This window comes from Meles meles, chromosome 6 (genome assembly GCF_922984935.1).
Source record: "Meles meles chromosome 6, mMelMel3.1 paternal haplotype, whole genome shotgun sequence".
NCBI lineage: Eukaryota > Metazoa > Chordata > Mammalia > Carnivora > Mustelidae > Meles > Meles meles.
The window spans coordinates 113,162,843-113,178,917 of NC_060071.1; the positions used below are offsets into that span (position 1 = coordinate 113,162,843).

At 38.6% G+C, this 16,075-nt stretch overlaps 1 protein-coding gene across 3 annotated transcripts in view; it reads left to right on the forward strand.

The window, feature by feature from the left end:
• Positions 1-12,395, forward strand: part of SYT16 (synaptotagmin 16) — a 258,100-nt gene extending 245,705 nt beyond the window's left edge. For all 3 annotated transcript variants that reach the window (XM_046007086.1, XM_046007085.1, XM_046007084.1), the window contains one exon: positions 7,793-12,395. In XM_046007086.1, the coding sequence (XP_045863042.1) occupies positions 7,793-8,106 (314 nt within the window). In that variant the 3' untranslated portion in view covers positions 8,107-12,395. The remainder of the gene's footprint in view (positions 1-7,792) is intronic.
• The last annotated feature ends 3,680 nt before the right edge of the window (positions 12,396-16,075 follow it).

Here is a 16,075-nt window from a genome sequence, read left to right on the forward strand (position 1 = left end):
GACAAAGGCATACAGGCTCTTTCCATTTAATGAGACAATATGATCATATTCGAAATGTGACCTGCTTGGTTGTCATGGAAGGGAAAGGGAGGGCACAGGAGATTTATTGCTAGGGTGGGAGTACTTGAATAGAGTCATGATTGAAGGTGATTATTTTCATTTCTCAGATTCCGTTATTTAGAACTCAGTCACAAAGCCCAGTCAACTCAAATCTGGTATGAAGCCTACATCCTTAGTGTGACATTTGACCTGATTCACTATCCCCTTATTCACCTGAGAAGGTTTGTTGGGCCTCTGTTGTTTAAATTCTTTTAAAGTCCGTTTCTCACTGTTTGGAGGTCTAGAAGCAGTTAGCTTTTCCAACCACAGAAGGTCTGAATTTCAGTATTCCTTCTTTTTCCTTCCTGTTTTCCTTGCACACTGGCCAGCTTTTTCCCAAGCTTACCTTCTGCCTCTCTCTGCCGCCCCTCAAGTGAAGCTAGTAATACTGAATACACTTCTTCCTTTTTTTTTTTTCAAGATTTTATTTATTTATTTGACAGACAGAGATCACAAGTAGGCAGAGAGGCAGGCAGAGAGCCCAATGCGGGGTTCAATCCCAGGACCCTGGGATTGTGACCTGAGCCAAATGAAGACAGAGTCTTTAACCCACTGAGCCATGCAGGTGCCCCTGAATACACTTCTAACATCCTGTTTTCCACTCTGTTTCCCTAGAGCCACAAACTCATTGGGTATATGCCCTTCCTCCCAACTTAGATCAGAAGGCTATTTCACCTGGGTGCCTGGGTGGCTCAGTGGGTTAAAGCCTCTGCCTTCAGCTCAGGTCATGATCTCAGGGTCCTGGGATCAAGCCCCACATCGGGCTCTCTGCTCAGCGGGGAGCCTGCTTCCTCCTCTCTCTCTGCCTGCCTCTCTGCCTACTTGTGATCTCTGTCAAATAAACAAATAAAATATTTAAAAAAAAAAAAAAGAAGGCTATTTCACCATCACATTATGGAGTATGGGTCTTCACTGTCCTGGCCTCTGATCTCTTCACCATCTGGTACAAACCTTTGATGCCAGTGCCCATTCTTATGTTGTATGTGTTTTTTTCTTAATGGCAACATCCCAGTTCCGATTATCACTTGAAAAATCGGTCATATTTTGTCAGGGAAATAGAAATAGTCTAGATATTTTGAGTCTGATGTTTATTATAGAGTTGAAGCATGAGAGGACTCCCTCAGGAAATCTGGACATACAGACATCACAGGAAAGACGCCAAAATGGTCTGAGCTGTTTGTGCAAGAAAGGAGTGATTCTCATAAGGATGTTTGAACACAATGGGGCACCTGGGTGGCTCAGTCATTAAGTGTCTGCCTTCGGCTCAGGTCATGATCCCAGAGACCTGGGATCAAGCCCCACATCGGGTTCCCTGCTCTGCTTGGTGGGAAGCCTGCTTCTCCCTCTCCCACTCCCCTTGCTTGTGTTCCCTCTCTCGCTGTATCTCTCTCTGTCAAATAACCAACTAAATAAATAAGAGGTTGACTTTAAAAAACAAACAAACAAACAAAAAAAGGATGTTTGAACACCATGGGCAAAACCCCTACTTTGCCATCTGCTAATGCCTAGACACATGACAGCCACTGGATCTGGCTCCCATTTTCTTCTACCTTCCAGTCTCAGACAAGTTGCTTTCATTAGTGGAATCTTACTGGCAGGAGATTTAGGGAAATGTAGTTTTAAGTTTTATGCTCTTTTGATACAGGAAATTGCTTAGGAATGTGAAAATGTTGTTCAATATCAACAATTAATCTGAGGTACAGAAGGGAACTTGTTTAATCTTGATAGTGGGCATTTAAAAAAAATCTGCACTGTCATTCTTAATCCTGAAATCCCTTTATTAAAATCAGGAACAAAATAAGGATTCCCACTGGCATCACTTTGTTTTTTGTTTTTTGGGTGTTTTTTTTTTTATGTTCAGTTAACCACTGCATAGTACATCATTAGTTTTTTTTTTTTTTAAAGATTTTTTAATTTTTTTATATATGTGACAGAGAGAGAGATCACAAGTAGGCAGAGAGGCAGGCAGAGAGAGAGAGGAGGAAGCAGGCTCCCTGCGGAGCAGAGAGCCCGACGCGGGGCTCGATCTCAGGACCCTGAGATCATGACCTGAGCCGAAGGCAGCGGCTTAATCCACTGAGCCACCCAGGCGCCCCTCATTAGTTTTTGATGTAGTGTTCAATGATTCATTTATTGTTATGTATAACACCCAGTGCTCATCACTATACATGACCTCCTTAATACCCATTACACGGCTACCCCATCCCCCTACCTCCCTCCCTTCTGTAACCCTCAGTTTGTTTCCTGAGTCCACAGCTTCTTATGGTTTTCCTTCCTCTCTGATTTCTTCCCATTCCGTTTTCCCTTCCTTCCTCACTATTAGACTGGAGGCTCAAGACAATTCAGTAAGGATAAGAAAAAGAAATAAAAATTTGAAACATGAAAGGAAGACATAAAACTGCCATTATTTGTAAGAAATATGATTGTTTACATTAGAAAGTCTACACACTTGAACTAATACATTTTTCATACAAAACCAATTATTTTCTAACACATCAGGAATAGTTAAGACGTAGAATTTTAAGGGGTGCCTAGATGGCTCAGTTGGTTAAGTGCCCAACTCTTGATTTCAGCTCAAGTCATGATCTCAGGGTCCTGAAATTCAGCCTCCAGGTAGGCTCTCTGCTGGCCATGGAGCCTGCTTAAGATTCTCTCTCTCCCTTTGCTCCCCACCCCCCCCCCAAAAGGGAAAGAAAGTAGAGTATTAAAACATTACTAATGTACAACAGTAAGAAAATACCTAATGTACCAGAGGAGAGCATTAACAAAAGATGAGTAAGAAAAGAAATTTATGGGAAAAAAATACAAAACTTTTTGAAAGACATAAAAGAAAACTAAATAGATAGGTAAACTATGTTCAGTGGTGAGAACCTTCTATATTGTGAAGAGAACAACTTTTCCCAAATTAATCTATATATTTAGTACAATCCCAATTAAAATCCCCAAAGGGTTTTGTTTTTGTTTTTGTTTTATATATTTTGCTTAAAAAAATTGAACTTGACAGACTGATCCTAAGTTCATATGCAACAGCCAGTTAAACCAAATAAAAACTTAAAATAATGAAAAGTTTTTAAAAAGACAATAGTAAGATTTTCCCTAGCAGATACAAAGGCATATTGTAAAATGACAATAATCACTATTATCAGCTAGGGAAAGACACTCAAGCCTGGAAAGTTGGTATCTCCCAAATCCGTTGGGAGATAATGGGCCATTTAATGAATAATGCTTCCCCTATGGGGAGAAAAAAATGGATCCCTACCTCACACTATACATAAAGATCAATTTCAGGTATATTAAAGATTATTATGAAAAATAAATTCTTATGACTCACAAAAGAAAATATGTGAGACTATTGAGTTTGGGTAGGATTTCTTAAAGAATTTCTTTTAATGAGTGGTGCCTGGGTGGCTCACTCATTTAAGCAGCTGCCTTCAGCTCAGGTCAGGTTCCTGGGATGTAGCCCCAGAGCCGTATGTCCAACTCTCTGCTCAGCAGGTCCTCAGCTTCTCCCTCTCCTTCTGCCTCTCCCCTGCTCCTATATGCATGTGGTCATTCTCTCTCAAATAAATAAATAAAATCTTTAAATAAAACAATTGTTTTAATGCATAAAATGAAAAGGAAAACATTTATAAATCAGACTCCATAAGAATTTAAGGCAGTTATGCTATAAAAGTCACTATAAAATAAAAGGATAAGAACAGAGGATACTAGCAATAAATATAACAAAGATATTATATGTAGAATTTATAAATAGCCAGCAATCCACTCCTGGACATATACTGGAGAAATTCTTAGATTTTGGTATATTTTAGTATAAAGTATATTTTAGTATAAAATATAGGAAAGTATTCAGTAATACCTTTTCCATTCTTGGTTATTATAAATAAATATCCATTCATTTAGAGAATGGACTAGTGAATTGTGGTTTAGAACATTATATAGCAGTTAAAATAAATGAACCACAGGTGTATCTATCAAATAGGTGATATAAAAAATTGAATGCTCAGTGAACAAAGGCAAGTTTCAGGAATACCTACAGTAAAATGCTAAACACTTTTAAATGTGCAAAATTCTGTTAAGTATACTTTGGATATCTTTATTTATGTCTTTATTTAAAATATCTTTATTTTATAATGAAAATGAGGAACTCCAAATTCAGGCCAGTCATTACTTTTAGTGAGAGAAGAAATCAATTAGGATCAAGGAAGGATTCTTAAGGAACTTCGATTATAATATTTTATTTTCTAAAAAATCAAATAAAAAGCAAAAGGTCAGTAGTAAATATGATAAATGCTAAATATCACAAGTCTGTGTGGTGGGTGTTAGGATAGGAGTAATATTGGTCTCTATTGTCTTTAGGTATGTTTAAAATATCTTGTAATTTTTTAAAATTTCTTGTCAGTGTTCCAGAATTCATTGTTTATGTACCACACTAAATATCTTGTAATTTTTAATAAATTAAAAGGGAAAAGGAGGTTAAATGACTGAATTCCTTTCCCTTGCCCAGAAAATCATGATGCCCCACTCCTGCCCCAAGCAGAGTCTGTAATACTATTGGTAGAATATCTGCTGCAATTGGCAGTATTTTGTATGACCTCTGTAAGTAACCACTATGGCATTGTGCTATTTCCTTGGAAAAATGACTGCTGAGTTTCAAATGACATACTTCTATGCCATGATAAATTGAGGATTGTGTGCTATTATAATTTTTTTCTGGTACACGTGCCATCTTCCTTTATGGAGAAGGAGACAGTGACTGGTAAAGCAGCTGACACAGCTGAGTCAGAAGAGCATCATCGAGGACTATCCAGGAATTATGACCCATTCAACATCTTGATGAAGGTTTTGAGTTACTAGAGCTACTGAGGGACATTCTGAACCATCATCAGAAGGTAGACTATTGCTTGGTATTGTTTTGTAGCAAGTATTATCAATTCCAAAGATTTAAAACAGAATTCAGTGAAGTTGTATATTTACTTGACCCTTTCTTCATCCAATTGCTTGGTGTTCATTGGAATAAGTCGATGAACCCCAAAAGACCCCAAGCATACTCTGCACTGTTCCTCACAGGTCCACTTCCCTGGGCACAGCTTTGACTCTGGACACTGAAAAGTAAACACATTTTCACTGCTGAGGAAAAGTTCCCTTTGAGCTGGAACAATCAACAACATTTCCCTTCTTTTGGTTACATGCCCTCAGACTTCATTATTTATCAAATAATTATTTTCCCCTTTTGTCATACACATATCATTCAGCTCCAGTGATGGTGGTTTGGTCGTAAATGACCTTTCTCGTAATTAGAAAGTGATCTGTGACAAGATAAAGATGGAAATTGCAGTTTGGGAAATGAGCAGGTCTCTGTTTGCAAGATTAACTCAATGTCCACTGCCATAACCGAAGGAAGAATTGCCAGAGCAGTTCAGTGACTAGATTGGACTTCCATAAGAATCATGGAGCTGTGCAGCTGTGGAAACACAAATTCCCTGCCTCCCCCACTCCCCCCATCGCTGGTTTTCTGACAGCTTTCTCAGCAGAGCAGTTTGAAGAGTGGAGAGGCCTGTTTCTGAGACAGAGAAGTGTTTTCACACCTGAAGTGTAATTTCACACCTTGTGTTTCTCAGCAGATAAGTGAATAAAATAACACATCAAACCGGAATAGAAAAAGATCAACATAGAAAGAAAACTGCAGGTTGTAATTTGTTTCCCATCTTACAATGCTCTTGTAGAGAACAGTAAATTACAGAGATCTGGATTTACACTTTTAAAAGTTTGACTGGTTGTTAGGTGGGAAAGTGAGCAGTAAACACTAATCAGCTTTCAGCCAGCATTGAACAGAATGTACAGAATGATAGAGTCTGGGGAACACCCTAACACTTGGATTTTCTTTTTTAAAGGATAGGACACACATAAGTTAGTGCTAAAAATTGTCATTAAGAGAGGGTCAAGAAATTGATGAATTAAGTGATTTTAATAAAAATATAAATTTCTTTGGGATAATTTTCTTTGTAATTATCTATTTGGGAATTTTAGCAGAAGTAGACTGTGTTAGTAAAATTTGGGTAATTTTTTTCCTTTCTATAAATTGCTGAACACATGAGGCTAGTCCCATTTTATAGCATTCCAGTGCAAGAGTGATAAAACCAAGGGGTTTAATCTTCATTTTGCAAGTTTGAAAACCCAAACCCTAAAGAAAAAAGAAGGTCAAGCCTGCTGGAGAGTCATGTACATTCGTTACAAAATGTTTAATATGTACTGAATGTCTACCATGTGTTAGACACTAGGCCAGGAACCAGGGGTACAGCTGTAAACAAGGCAATTCCTCTTTCAAGCTGACAGCCTTGCTGATGAGCAAGCAGGTGATGATAATGGTGGGTGCTAAGTCCTGCGATAACCTGAAGCTAGATTTTGATGGCGCCCACAGAAGGGTTATCTGAACCAGAGCTGGTCAGGACAGGAGCAAGTGGTCAGCAAAAATTCCTGGATAAACCCAAATCCAGACCTAACTAATGAATAGAAATCATGGGAAGGTGGATATCACTTGTGGTATCAGAGCATGTACAGTCTGTGCAGAAGTGAAAGGAAAAGAGAAGTGTGGGTCAGAGGGAGGTCAGTGTAGGGGAAATGCAGCTTATAAGTGCCCAGTGAAACTGGGAGGTAAAAGGATCAGAGTACGTCATCCATACCAAGAAATTTTGTTTTTGCCCTGAGATTAGTGGACAGCATTGAAGGTTTAGGTTTTGTCTCTTAGTGAGAGTGACATAAACAGATTTGCATTTTACAGAGTTCCCTCTGACTGTGGGATTGGGCAGCTTGGTGATGGGAGATGGGTGAGGAGACCTGTCCTAAGTCAGGTGAGAGAGGCTGGTGACTGGGGCTTGCCTGTGCACTGAGTTCAGCGCCTTCAGGGATGGAAAGACGTGGGCAGATTTGGGAGCTATTTAGGACATGAAATCAACCGAACTTGGTGATTGATTGGCCAGACTAGGGGTAAGGAGCCAGTCTTGTCAGAAATGTCATCCTGACTCCTGATTTAGGTAAACTGAGTGGAGGATGCTACTGTTTGCAGAGATGGGGGATACTGGAGAAGCAAGTTTTAAGAGTTGGAGACATGATGAGTGAGACGAGGGCAGGATGTCCATGGGAAAAATTGTGGTGTTGAGCTGGATCTTGAGTTTGGAAGAGAAGTCCAGGCCAGAGATAAAGGTTTGGTACCTATCGTTTAGTGGATAAGATGGTCCAAAGAATATGTAGAGAGTAAGAAGAGGAAATACTTTTTCACCTAGGCATAAAACAGTATTTTGATTGTGAAAAGGAAAATACACATGGAACAAAAGGTTTTTATTTCTTTTTACATAAATAAAATGTGACTGAAGAACCATGCTTGGCTAAACACACCGTCGCACACATGTTTACACGTATATACTCCTTTGTGCGGGTAGACCTTCTAGTGAACGTCAGCAAGGTGCCTGTAGTGGGCTGCATGAAACATTAACCATTGACGGTAATAATCCCTTTCCTTAATACTTCCTGGAAAATATGTTAGTCCTAAAGCAAATACCAGGCCTAAGGATGCTGCCCAGTATGTTAAAAAGGAAAAAAATTTGAATCCCATGTAAATACGATGATGAAACTAGCAACACAGAAAGAAAGCTCTGATGTTTTCTCATTTCTATTGTTTTTTTTTTTTCCATAGATACATATGGAAAACTCTTCCTTCTCAATTCTGTGGGTCAAGAGATGTCCCGCTGTAAGACGTCCATTCGACGTGGTCAGCCCAATCCTGTCTACAAGGAGACCTTTGTTTTCCAGGTGGCCCTCTTTCAGCTCTCTGATGTCACACTGATGATTTCCATTTATAACAGGCGTACTATGAAGCGTAAAGAGATGATCGGTTGGATTGCTCTGGGCCAAAACAGTAGCGGAGAAGAGGAACAAGACCATTGGGAGGAAATGAAGGAAACCAAAGGCCAGCAAATATGCAGATGGCACACCTTGCTCGAATCCTAGTTTTGGCAGCAGGATTTGCATGTGACATCTGCCCTGGCGACCAGTGTTTTGACCACTGATACCAACTCAGCACAGGCTGGTAGGCGTTTTAAAGACAGGCTTACAATTAGAGTCTACTAAACACTGGGACATTCTGGGCAGGATCATTTGGGTCTCTCAAAGGTTTGATTTGGATTCAGATATAATGAGGTCAAGTGTACTTTATGGAAAATTAACCATAGTGGAGAACAGTGATGATGAGTTAATTTGTATTAATAGATCATTGAGTCTGGGTTCAACCTGTGGAATGAAGCTTCTCTTGCTGTCTCTGTTAGCTTGAAGAGTAACCTGAGATCACAAGGGAGCTGTTGAATCTCACTATTTGTAACCAGGTGTGTGTATGAATCAGAATTTTGTTAATATGGTGCCAAAACCTCCTCACTATGGAAATGAATCTGATACCAAGGCTCTTAAGAGAGTGTAACTGCCATCCATAAGCCCCTTTTTTGCATTTTTCTTTCTATAAACAAAACTCTTCATTTATTTACTTAAAAATAAATGTTATAAACTCATATTTATAAGACAAATTTGTATTCATTAAATACCTTTCTTTATCTCGCTTACATATTGTGGTTTCCTGTGAGATTTGATTAGATGAATCATTTTGAAGGTAAAACAGAGTTGAAAAACACTGTTGAAAGACATCTTGTCTCCTTTTAATATGTAAGATTTCCAACTTGTAATTTTCAAGGTTTTTATGCTATTTTTCTCACCTAATAAATTCTTACAGAATTAGAAGAAACCAAAAAAAAAAAAAACCCTACTTAAGTCATGGATTTGTTGATTTTCTAAATTGAGAGTTCTCCTTTAGATTGTACTTTTTCTATATTCACTGATATATACTCATAAATATATTTTGAATGTACACTTGCATGTAAACCATATTCTTTTTTATGCAGTTATTTTCCATCACTAGAGCATAGTAAATTATATACAGTATGTCCTTAATAAATGTTGATTTAATTGACTCTTAGAAATGAACATGTTATGATACCTATGAATGAAGAAGTATTTTCAGCTTGTATGAAATGACACTGAGTTCTTTTTCTTTTTCTTTTCTTTTCTTTTTTTTTTTTTTTTTTTTTTTTTTGAGCATTTGAAGTGCCTATAATTGTCATTTTCCATGACATTTGCAGCAGCCTATATTAGTCACTACTTGCATTCTGGGCATGTGCCATTCAGAACACTGATCTTGTATGGTGATAAGCATGAAATTGTATCTCCGACTGACTTTTACATATTTGTGCAGTGCATGTTTATTTTTCTTTTGCTTACGTGTGAGTCCTTAATAATAATTACCTGAAATTGTCAGTGAAAAAAAAAAAAGAGGGGAAAGGAATGTGTGTCCATCTAACACTGTGCCTAATATGCAGCTCTTCTGAGCAATTGCTCAGTCACTTATTTTTAGCTTTTATGTTTCATTGTTGACTTTTTGCTGTCTGTGGGAAGAGTGATAGCTAGTGATGGATGTATACAGTTAAAAACACAGAACTCCTCCTCAGCCCTACATTTGACAGATTGTAGACGTAGGCTGTAACACTTGAAGAACATATTTGTTCCTTACCATGCAGTGTGTAATGGTTATCCTGACAAGAAGAGGAGACTAGGGCACAGGATAATTCTTCTGTGATTTCAAGTACCCAATTTTGAAAGAAGTGACTTCCTATGGAAGAATCAGAATTAGCAAAATAAATTAATATCTTAATTTCTTTTCAGGCCATGGGAGTTTCATCTATAACACTGCTCAGTTATTGCAAATAAGTAATAAAACCATGTTCCTTTGGGTTTTTACCCTGCCTTTCTTTGGAAGACCTCAAAGTGCTTTTCCAACATTATATCCATTAACTGCTGAGTGGTCTTTGCAGTGTGGCTGTGTCATTGAGTAGAACTGAGTGCAATTGATTAAGTAGCGGCACAAAGAATTGGCTTTTCACATCCCTTACCCTCTTTATGTGCTTGTGTTTAAAGGGAAGTAGAGCAGCCTTGTTATGCTTTCCTTTATGCAGTAACATGAAAGCAGCATTCACTTTAAAATTTACATTTGAAAAAAAAACCTGCACATATTGTACTGACCATCCTGGATTTTTCTCCCCTTGTATTTTCCTGCTCTATATTTTGCTACATCCCTTGTCGTATGGCGCCCAGTCATCACCTAAGCTCCATTTTCTGCTGCTTTAAACCACCCATATTTTAGGGTTTTCTGCTGGTACAGTGAAGCTATCCATGTGGGTTTGATCTGTTTTCCAGTAGTCTGCTTATGAGACTGTTACAGAAATGTGCAGATTTTAAGGAATGAGATGCCTGAAAAGCATTTTTAATTTTTGTATAATTTTACTATGTTGGTGCTATTCACCACGTAGGATGCATGTACTTCTTGAATATACAGCCATCTGAAGCGGACTGTATAAATATAAAATGCTAATGATAAGATACATTAAAATATGAGGCTGAATTTTTTTTTACATTGATTTGAAATTCTGGTTTAGTAAGATCTTTTGATTTTGTACATTTCAGCTCCCTTTATTTGCTTGGCAACGTCTAGACACAATGCACTCAGCATGTTTTTCTTTTCACTGGAGCTCTTACATCTACATTTGCTTTTTAAGAGAGTTATGAAAGATAATTAGTTGGTTCAGTGGTAAAAAAGCTCCTTTTGCCTGTTTTATCTAGCTAATAATTAACATCTCGCAGAGACATTTGAAATGGAAGAAGCGGCAGTATTTGTTGCATGAGTAGTTCCTTCCGTGATTTTTCCTAAAGACAGTGCTTTTTAAATAATGCTGTAGAGGGTAAGTGAAGCACTAGGTTTATGGAAATCTGCTTCGTAGTGTGTCTTCTTTCAGGGCATTAATTTACACTGAATTGAGAAGTGCTGGTTTCCGCCAATCACGGTGGTGGCCCTTGTGCTCCCTGCTCCCCTCTGACTATTGTTGAATTTGTAAATGGGCCATTCACCAGGCAGCCAGGCATCTGCTCTTGCTTCCCTCTCCTTCACTGGCTCCCTGTGTGATGCACAGTTGTTTGGGACCCTGTTTTTGCTGATGTAGCGTAGCTGTGGAGGGAGGTCTTGCCTCCCTTAACAGTAGAAGAACTTGTACCACTGTCGGATGTATCGCGCTTGGCATCCACCTGTACAAAGTGCAAGAAAGAATCCTAACTGTGACTGCAAGGGGACAAAGAGAATATGCTGCTGTGCTGTCATTCCCTCTCAGCACTGGGCCCTCTGCTCCTTCGTCAAGGATAGTGACGGACTGAGCTTGAACGCTGATGTTCTCTGTGGTACGAGACGCCGCAGGGAGAACCTCCCCTCTGCCTACGCAGCATAGGGGCTTCCACAGTATTTTACAAATCGGTGGCACCTCTTGGTCAGTCTCGGTGCTCTACATTGTGGTTGTAGTAGATGGTCTTATCTGAGAACCAAAATGCTTTTCTTTTCAAGTAACGCATCGTTTAAGTTGAAACCAACCATCAGGTTATGCGAAAGTGCTCCTCTGATGGCCACTGAGTTTATGAAACTGATGGTTCACAGCACGGACGTTGAGCTGTGGGGCTCCCAAAGGCTGGACTATGCTGTTGCAGCAGAGAACTTAGTATGTTAAGATCAGAAAAGTGATAGAAGAGGATTATTTGTAGATGACATAAAACCAAATGGAGATACATGCTTTAAAAATAAACAGGGCCAGAAAACACAATGCAGTGTCTCTTCTTACATCAAGGGAACTGTGGCCAAAGTACATCCTATTCTATTTGATCCACAGCAAGAACAAATAATAGATAATCCTGAAATGACAAAAATATAAAAAATCATTCATTTGTTCCAAAAAAGAAAGCCAGGCAGAACTATAAAAAAGAAAACCCAAATCATATAGCATGTGTATAGAAGAGTTAAAGAATAAATAAATATTGTCAGATACCTTCAGTCTCCACTGGCATATATTCAGAAAGAGTGAAATAACAAACCAAAACACATTTCAGGTTAGCTAGCTATTATTTTTTCACAACTTGCGGAATTCTGGAAAATCCTTACTGATGAGGGCAGTGAAACCCATCTAGTTCGATGAAGTTAGCAAAGGCTGCAGTCTTCCCTTGGGTTTGGATGGAACTTCACTAGCTGTGTGGCCTTTAAGAAAATTATTTACCCAGTCTGTGTCTCTGACTCTTCAACTGGAAAATGGAAGTTATACCTTCCTCATCAAGTTTTTTTTTTTTTTTAAAGATTTTATTTACCCATTTGACGGACAGAGATCACAAGTAGGCAGAGAGGCAGACAGAGAGAGAGGAGGAAGCAGGCTCCCCGCCGAGCAGAGAGCCCAACGCGGGGCTCGATCCCAGGACCCCAGGATCATGACCCAAGCTGAAGGCAGAGGCCTAACCCACTGAGCCACCCAGGTGCCCCCCTCATCAAGTTTTTAAAGGACAATAACAGCATTGAGCCTGACATATAATAAGCATTCAATCCCCCCCACCACCATACTCAATCAAGAATAAAGCCTTTAATTTGTTTCTCTGCCTAGTGGAAATAAGAGTAACATTAGAGAAAGACTATAAACAATTCTTAGATACTATGAAAAGGGTAGATTCATAAAGCTGGTCTGAATTTTTAAAGAAAAAGAAGGCTTATGGGATAACCTAAAAAGAGATGAGCCTGGCATATTGAGTCTTAATAAAACCCAAATGAGGTACAATAACCAAATCTTCATCTTTCACCCCCTTAGTTTGGAGGGGATGGAAAACCTTGGTGCTTGTGTACATGTCTTGCTAAATCAGACACAAAGCGCTCTTCAACTCCAGCTTTTCTCTACAATTCAGTGTGGACAGAGCACCATATACCCTTTCAAAGAGTCGGTAAGGTAAGGTGACAGCTTGAGTACCTATTTCAACTTTGATATGAAAAAGAAAAAAAATGGTTTGGCAATTTGCTGATACTCATTTAAAGATGGAGACTTTTTTAGCCTATGCTTATATATATCCATATTATATCTTCATAGGCAAATTTTCAAAACTGATCTGATGCAACTATCAAAACTCATCTAACTGTTTAATTGGAAAGTTCTTTTCAGGACCAATTACTGATCAATGTTTCCCTTAGGAGATCACAATGAAAGGAATTCTATTAGAATTTATACTAACTCCTTTTTGAAAAGGGTTTTAAAGGGTGAATTATTGATGTAATAGAAAGCATGTTGAGTTGCTCTCAAGTGTTCAGATCGTGAGTAAAAGGGAGAGTTTCCTGAGAATTTAGAAGAACTTTCGTGGACATTTGATCTGCAGAAATGGTTGGGAACAAACCACCTCAAGTTTAAGGGTAACTAAGTGCCAAGAACCAGTCATGCACTACTTGCTCTTTTGAACTGAATGTGATTCTGGGATAGGGAAGTATGAGCCTACCTTCCCAATATTGCCAGATTGCCACAGTGCTGACTCAGGTTCTAGGATTTCTAATTAAGGAGAAATGGGGAAACTGGAGAAGAACCACTTAGCTTATGTTTTTTTGTTGGGAATAATTCAGCGTGTAGGGAAGTTACAGGGGATGGATGGGAGTTCAAAGCTGTAGAGTGATTTCTAGGAACAGTAACCCAGAAAAGTTTTGAGGTATGATTCCTTCTCTTCTTGGTCATGTGGACAGATTCAGAGCTTCCATTTAAATCAAGTCACAAGAGTTTAACTTAAATATAAGGAGAAGGATATGAAGGTTGTTTTGCATTAATTCAAGATGTATTCGTTCGATTTCTTTGGGTATAGCACCAGGATATTTGGGATAGTACAGGACTTAAAATCTTTTTTTTTTTTTTTGACTTTTGGAGTGGTGTGATTACACATTGAAGCAGTTGAAGCAATTAGTCATCATGACAAAAACGATGTTTATCAACAGTTGTTCAGTTGATCCAATCATGTGCTGTAAGAAGCAGAGTTCCTTGTTATGGGTTATTGTTGGAAGGAGGCAAGATGTATTGACTGAATGCATAGGAGAGAGTGTCTAAGAAGCTGGGACCTTGAGTGGGCCTTAGTCATGCTGGAGGGGGACTCATCCAGGGAGAGCACAGAATCATCTTGGGAAAGCTTTTAAGATAGAAGCCTCTGTGTAGAGTGTGGGTTCTGTCTAAAGGAGAAAAGGAGGGCAGCCAGAAAGATAGTCTTTTTAAAGTCTAATATTTTGTATATAACCTGCAAACAGAATCAACAGTAACAACACTCTAGGCCTATCCTCTTGCCCTTTGGACATTGATTCCACACTGACCTTTCTTTGCATCATATAAGACTAGTCTGGGGAGTTCCCATTTGGGCTTTGTTTAGGTGACTTTGGGGATGCCTGTAGGCTCTGGGTGAGTTTCCTCTCTTGTGGTGTTTTTGTTTCCCCTGGGTCTCAAAGCAGTATCCTAGACACAGACAATAATCTGCTGTATTTATAGCCACTGTGGAACCTGTAAAACAGCTTGAGGCTTTCTAGAACAAGCTCAGAGGCAGTCTGGAGGCCTGTGGACATGTCCTAGAATAAACCACCCCCAAATGTTGCTACCTGCTCTCCCTTGGTCGCTGATGCTGCCTTAAGCTGTCTCCATGGGAGTTTTTACTTCAAGCCTTTTAAACAACTATGCTACCTACCAACTCTTCTTTGAGGATGGGAGAAGGCTGCCTGCCCACTGGTACTGCCGTATGTATGTATTATTTCGTCTACTTCATTTTCCTCTCAAAATACCTATTTACTATTTTTTAAAATTTTTATACAAAATGTATTTATTCAAAAGATATTGAATATATTTATCTCAGGCTCTGGACTAGGGACTGGAGAATGGTAGAAGAGTAGAACAGTTTGAGTTCAACAGTTGCTTTTATTTCTAAATATTCCCTTTTTTTAAAGCTAGATAAACAGTAAGATCTTTTATGGCCCTTTAATTTTTGTCAAATGTATTTATGTAATGACTTCTTTACTCCCTGTTGAAACGGAAAGGATTTAAGGAAAGTGGAAGTTATTACTCTGTTCTGGTTAAGAAATAAATGTACTGTTTATCAGTCTATGCTTCCCTTCAAAATAAATGGATATGTTTTACATCAGAGGGAAGAAATACAGCATTCCATTCCAGTAATGAAATGAGTTATAGCTTGAAATAGAGGTTGGATGTTTACTATTTTTCACTTTTATAATTGAACACTGAATAACTTTTATAACACAGTAAGTGGGTCAGAGCCCGAAATGCTAGGTCTATACAAACTAATGTGACACAGTTCCTATAAGCTCCATGTTTTAATAGCTGAAAGGCGTTGCTGCCTTTTACTTTTTGAAAGAGTGAACTGGAAACAGCAGCTGCCAGGTAAAGGGGTAAGGGTGTGAAACAAAGGATCCCTGCTTAGCAATCTGTTTCTTTTGACTAACATTTGTCTTAGATATTATATACTAAACGCATTTGGGACAACCCTATAAAATGGGTAAAGGTCAACGTTGGGAGTGTCCCTTCCTTGGCAGTTGAACCAGCCTCAAACAATCTAACTCTTACTTTTAATTTTATAATAGAAGAAAAGTAGGAGTTTTTCCAATGGATTTATTGTTTATAATTTTTAACTTCATAGAAAGTTATCTTAAATATCACCTAAATATGTCTCAATCCATGATTCCAGGTCAGAATCTCTGATGGCCTAAAAATTCTTACTGAAGAAAGTCTTTTTGTGTTGCCCAGTTGAGGGTCCATAATAAAAAAGGGAACATCTCTTATTTGATGAAGACCTTGATTTGGGGGAAAAGATATTAAAAGGCTGTCACTGAAAACTCTGATTGGTGAGGAAGATGTTCACTAAAAGACTGATATTTCCACGCAAGCTATTCTGTATACTATGTTCACATTCTGGGGCCGCAACTCTCTCTTAAGAGTTTATCAAGTTCCTTATAGATGACACCTTGAGCAAATCTTACTAATTTTCTCATTTCCCTGTGGAC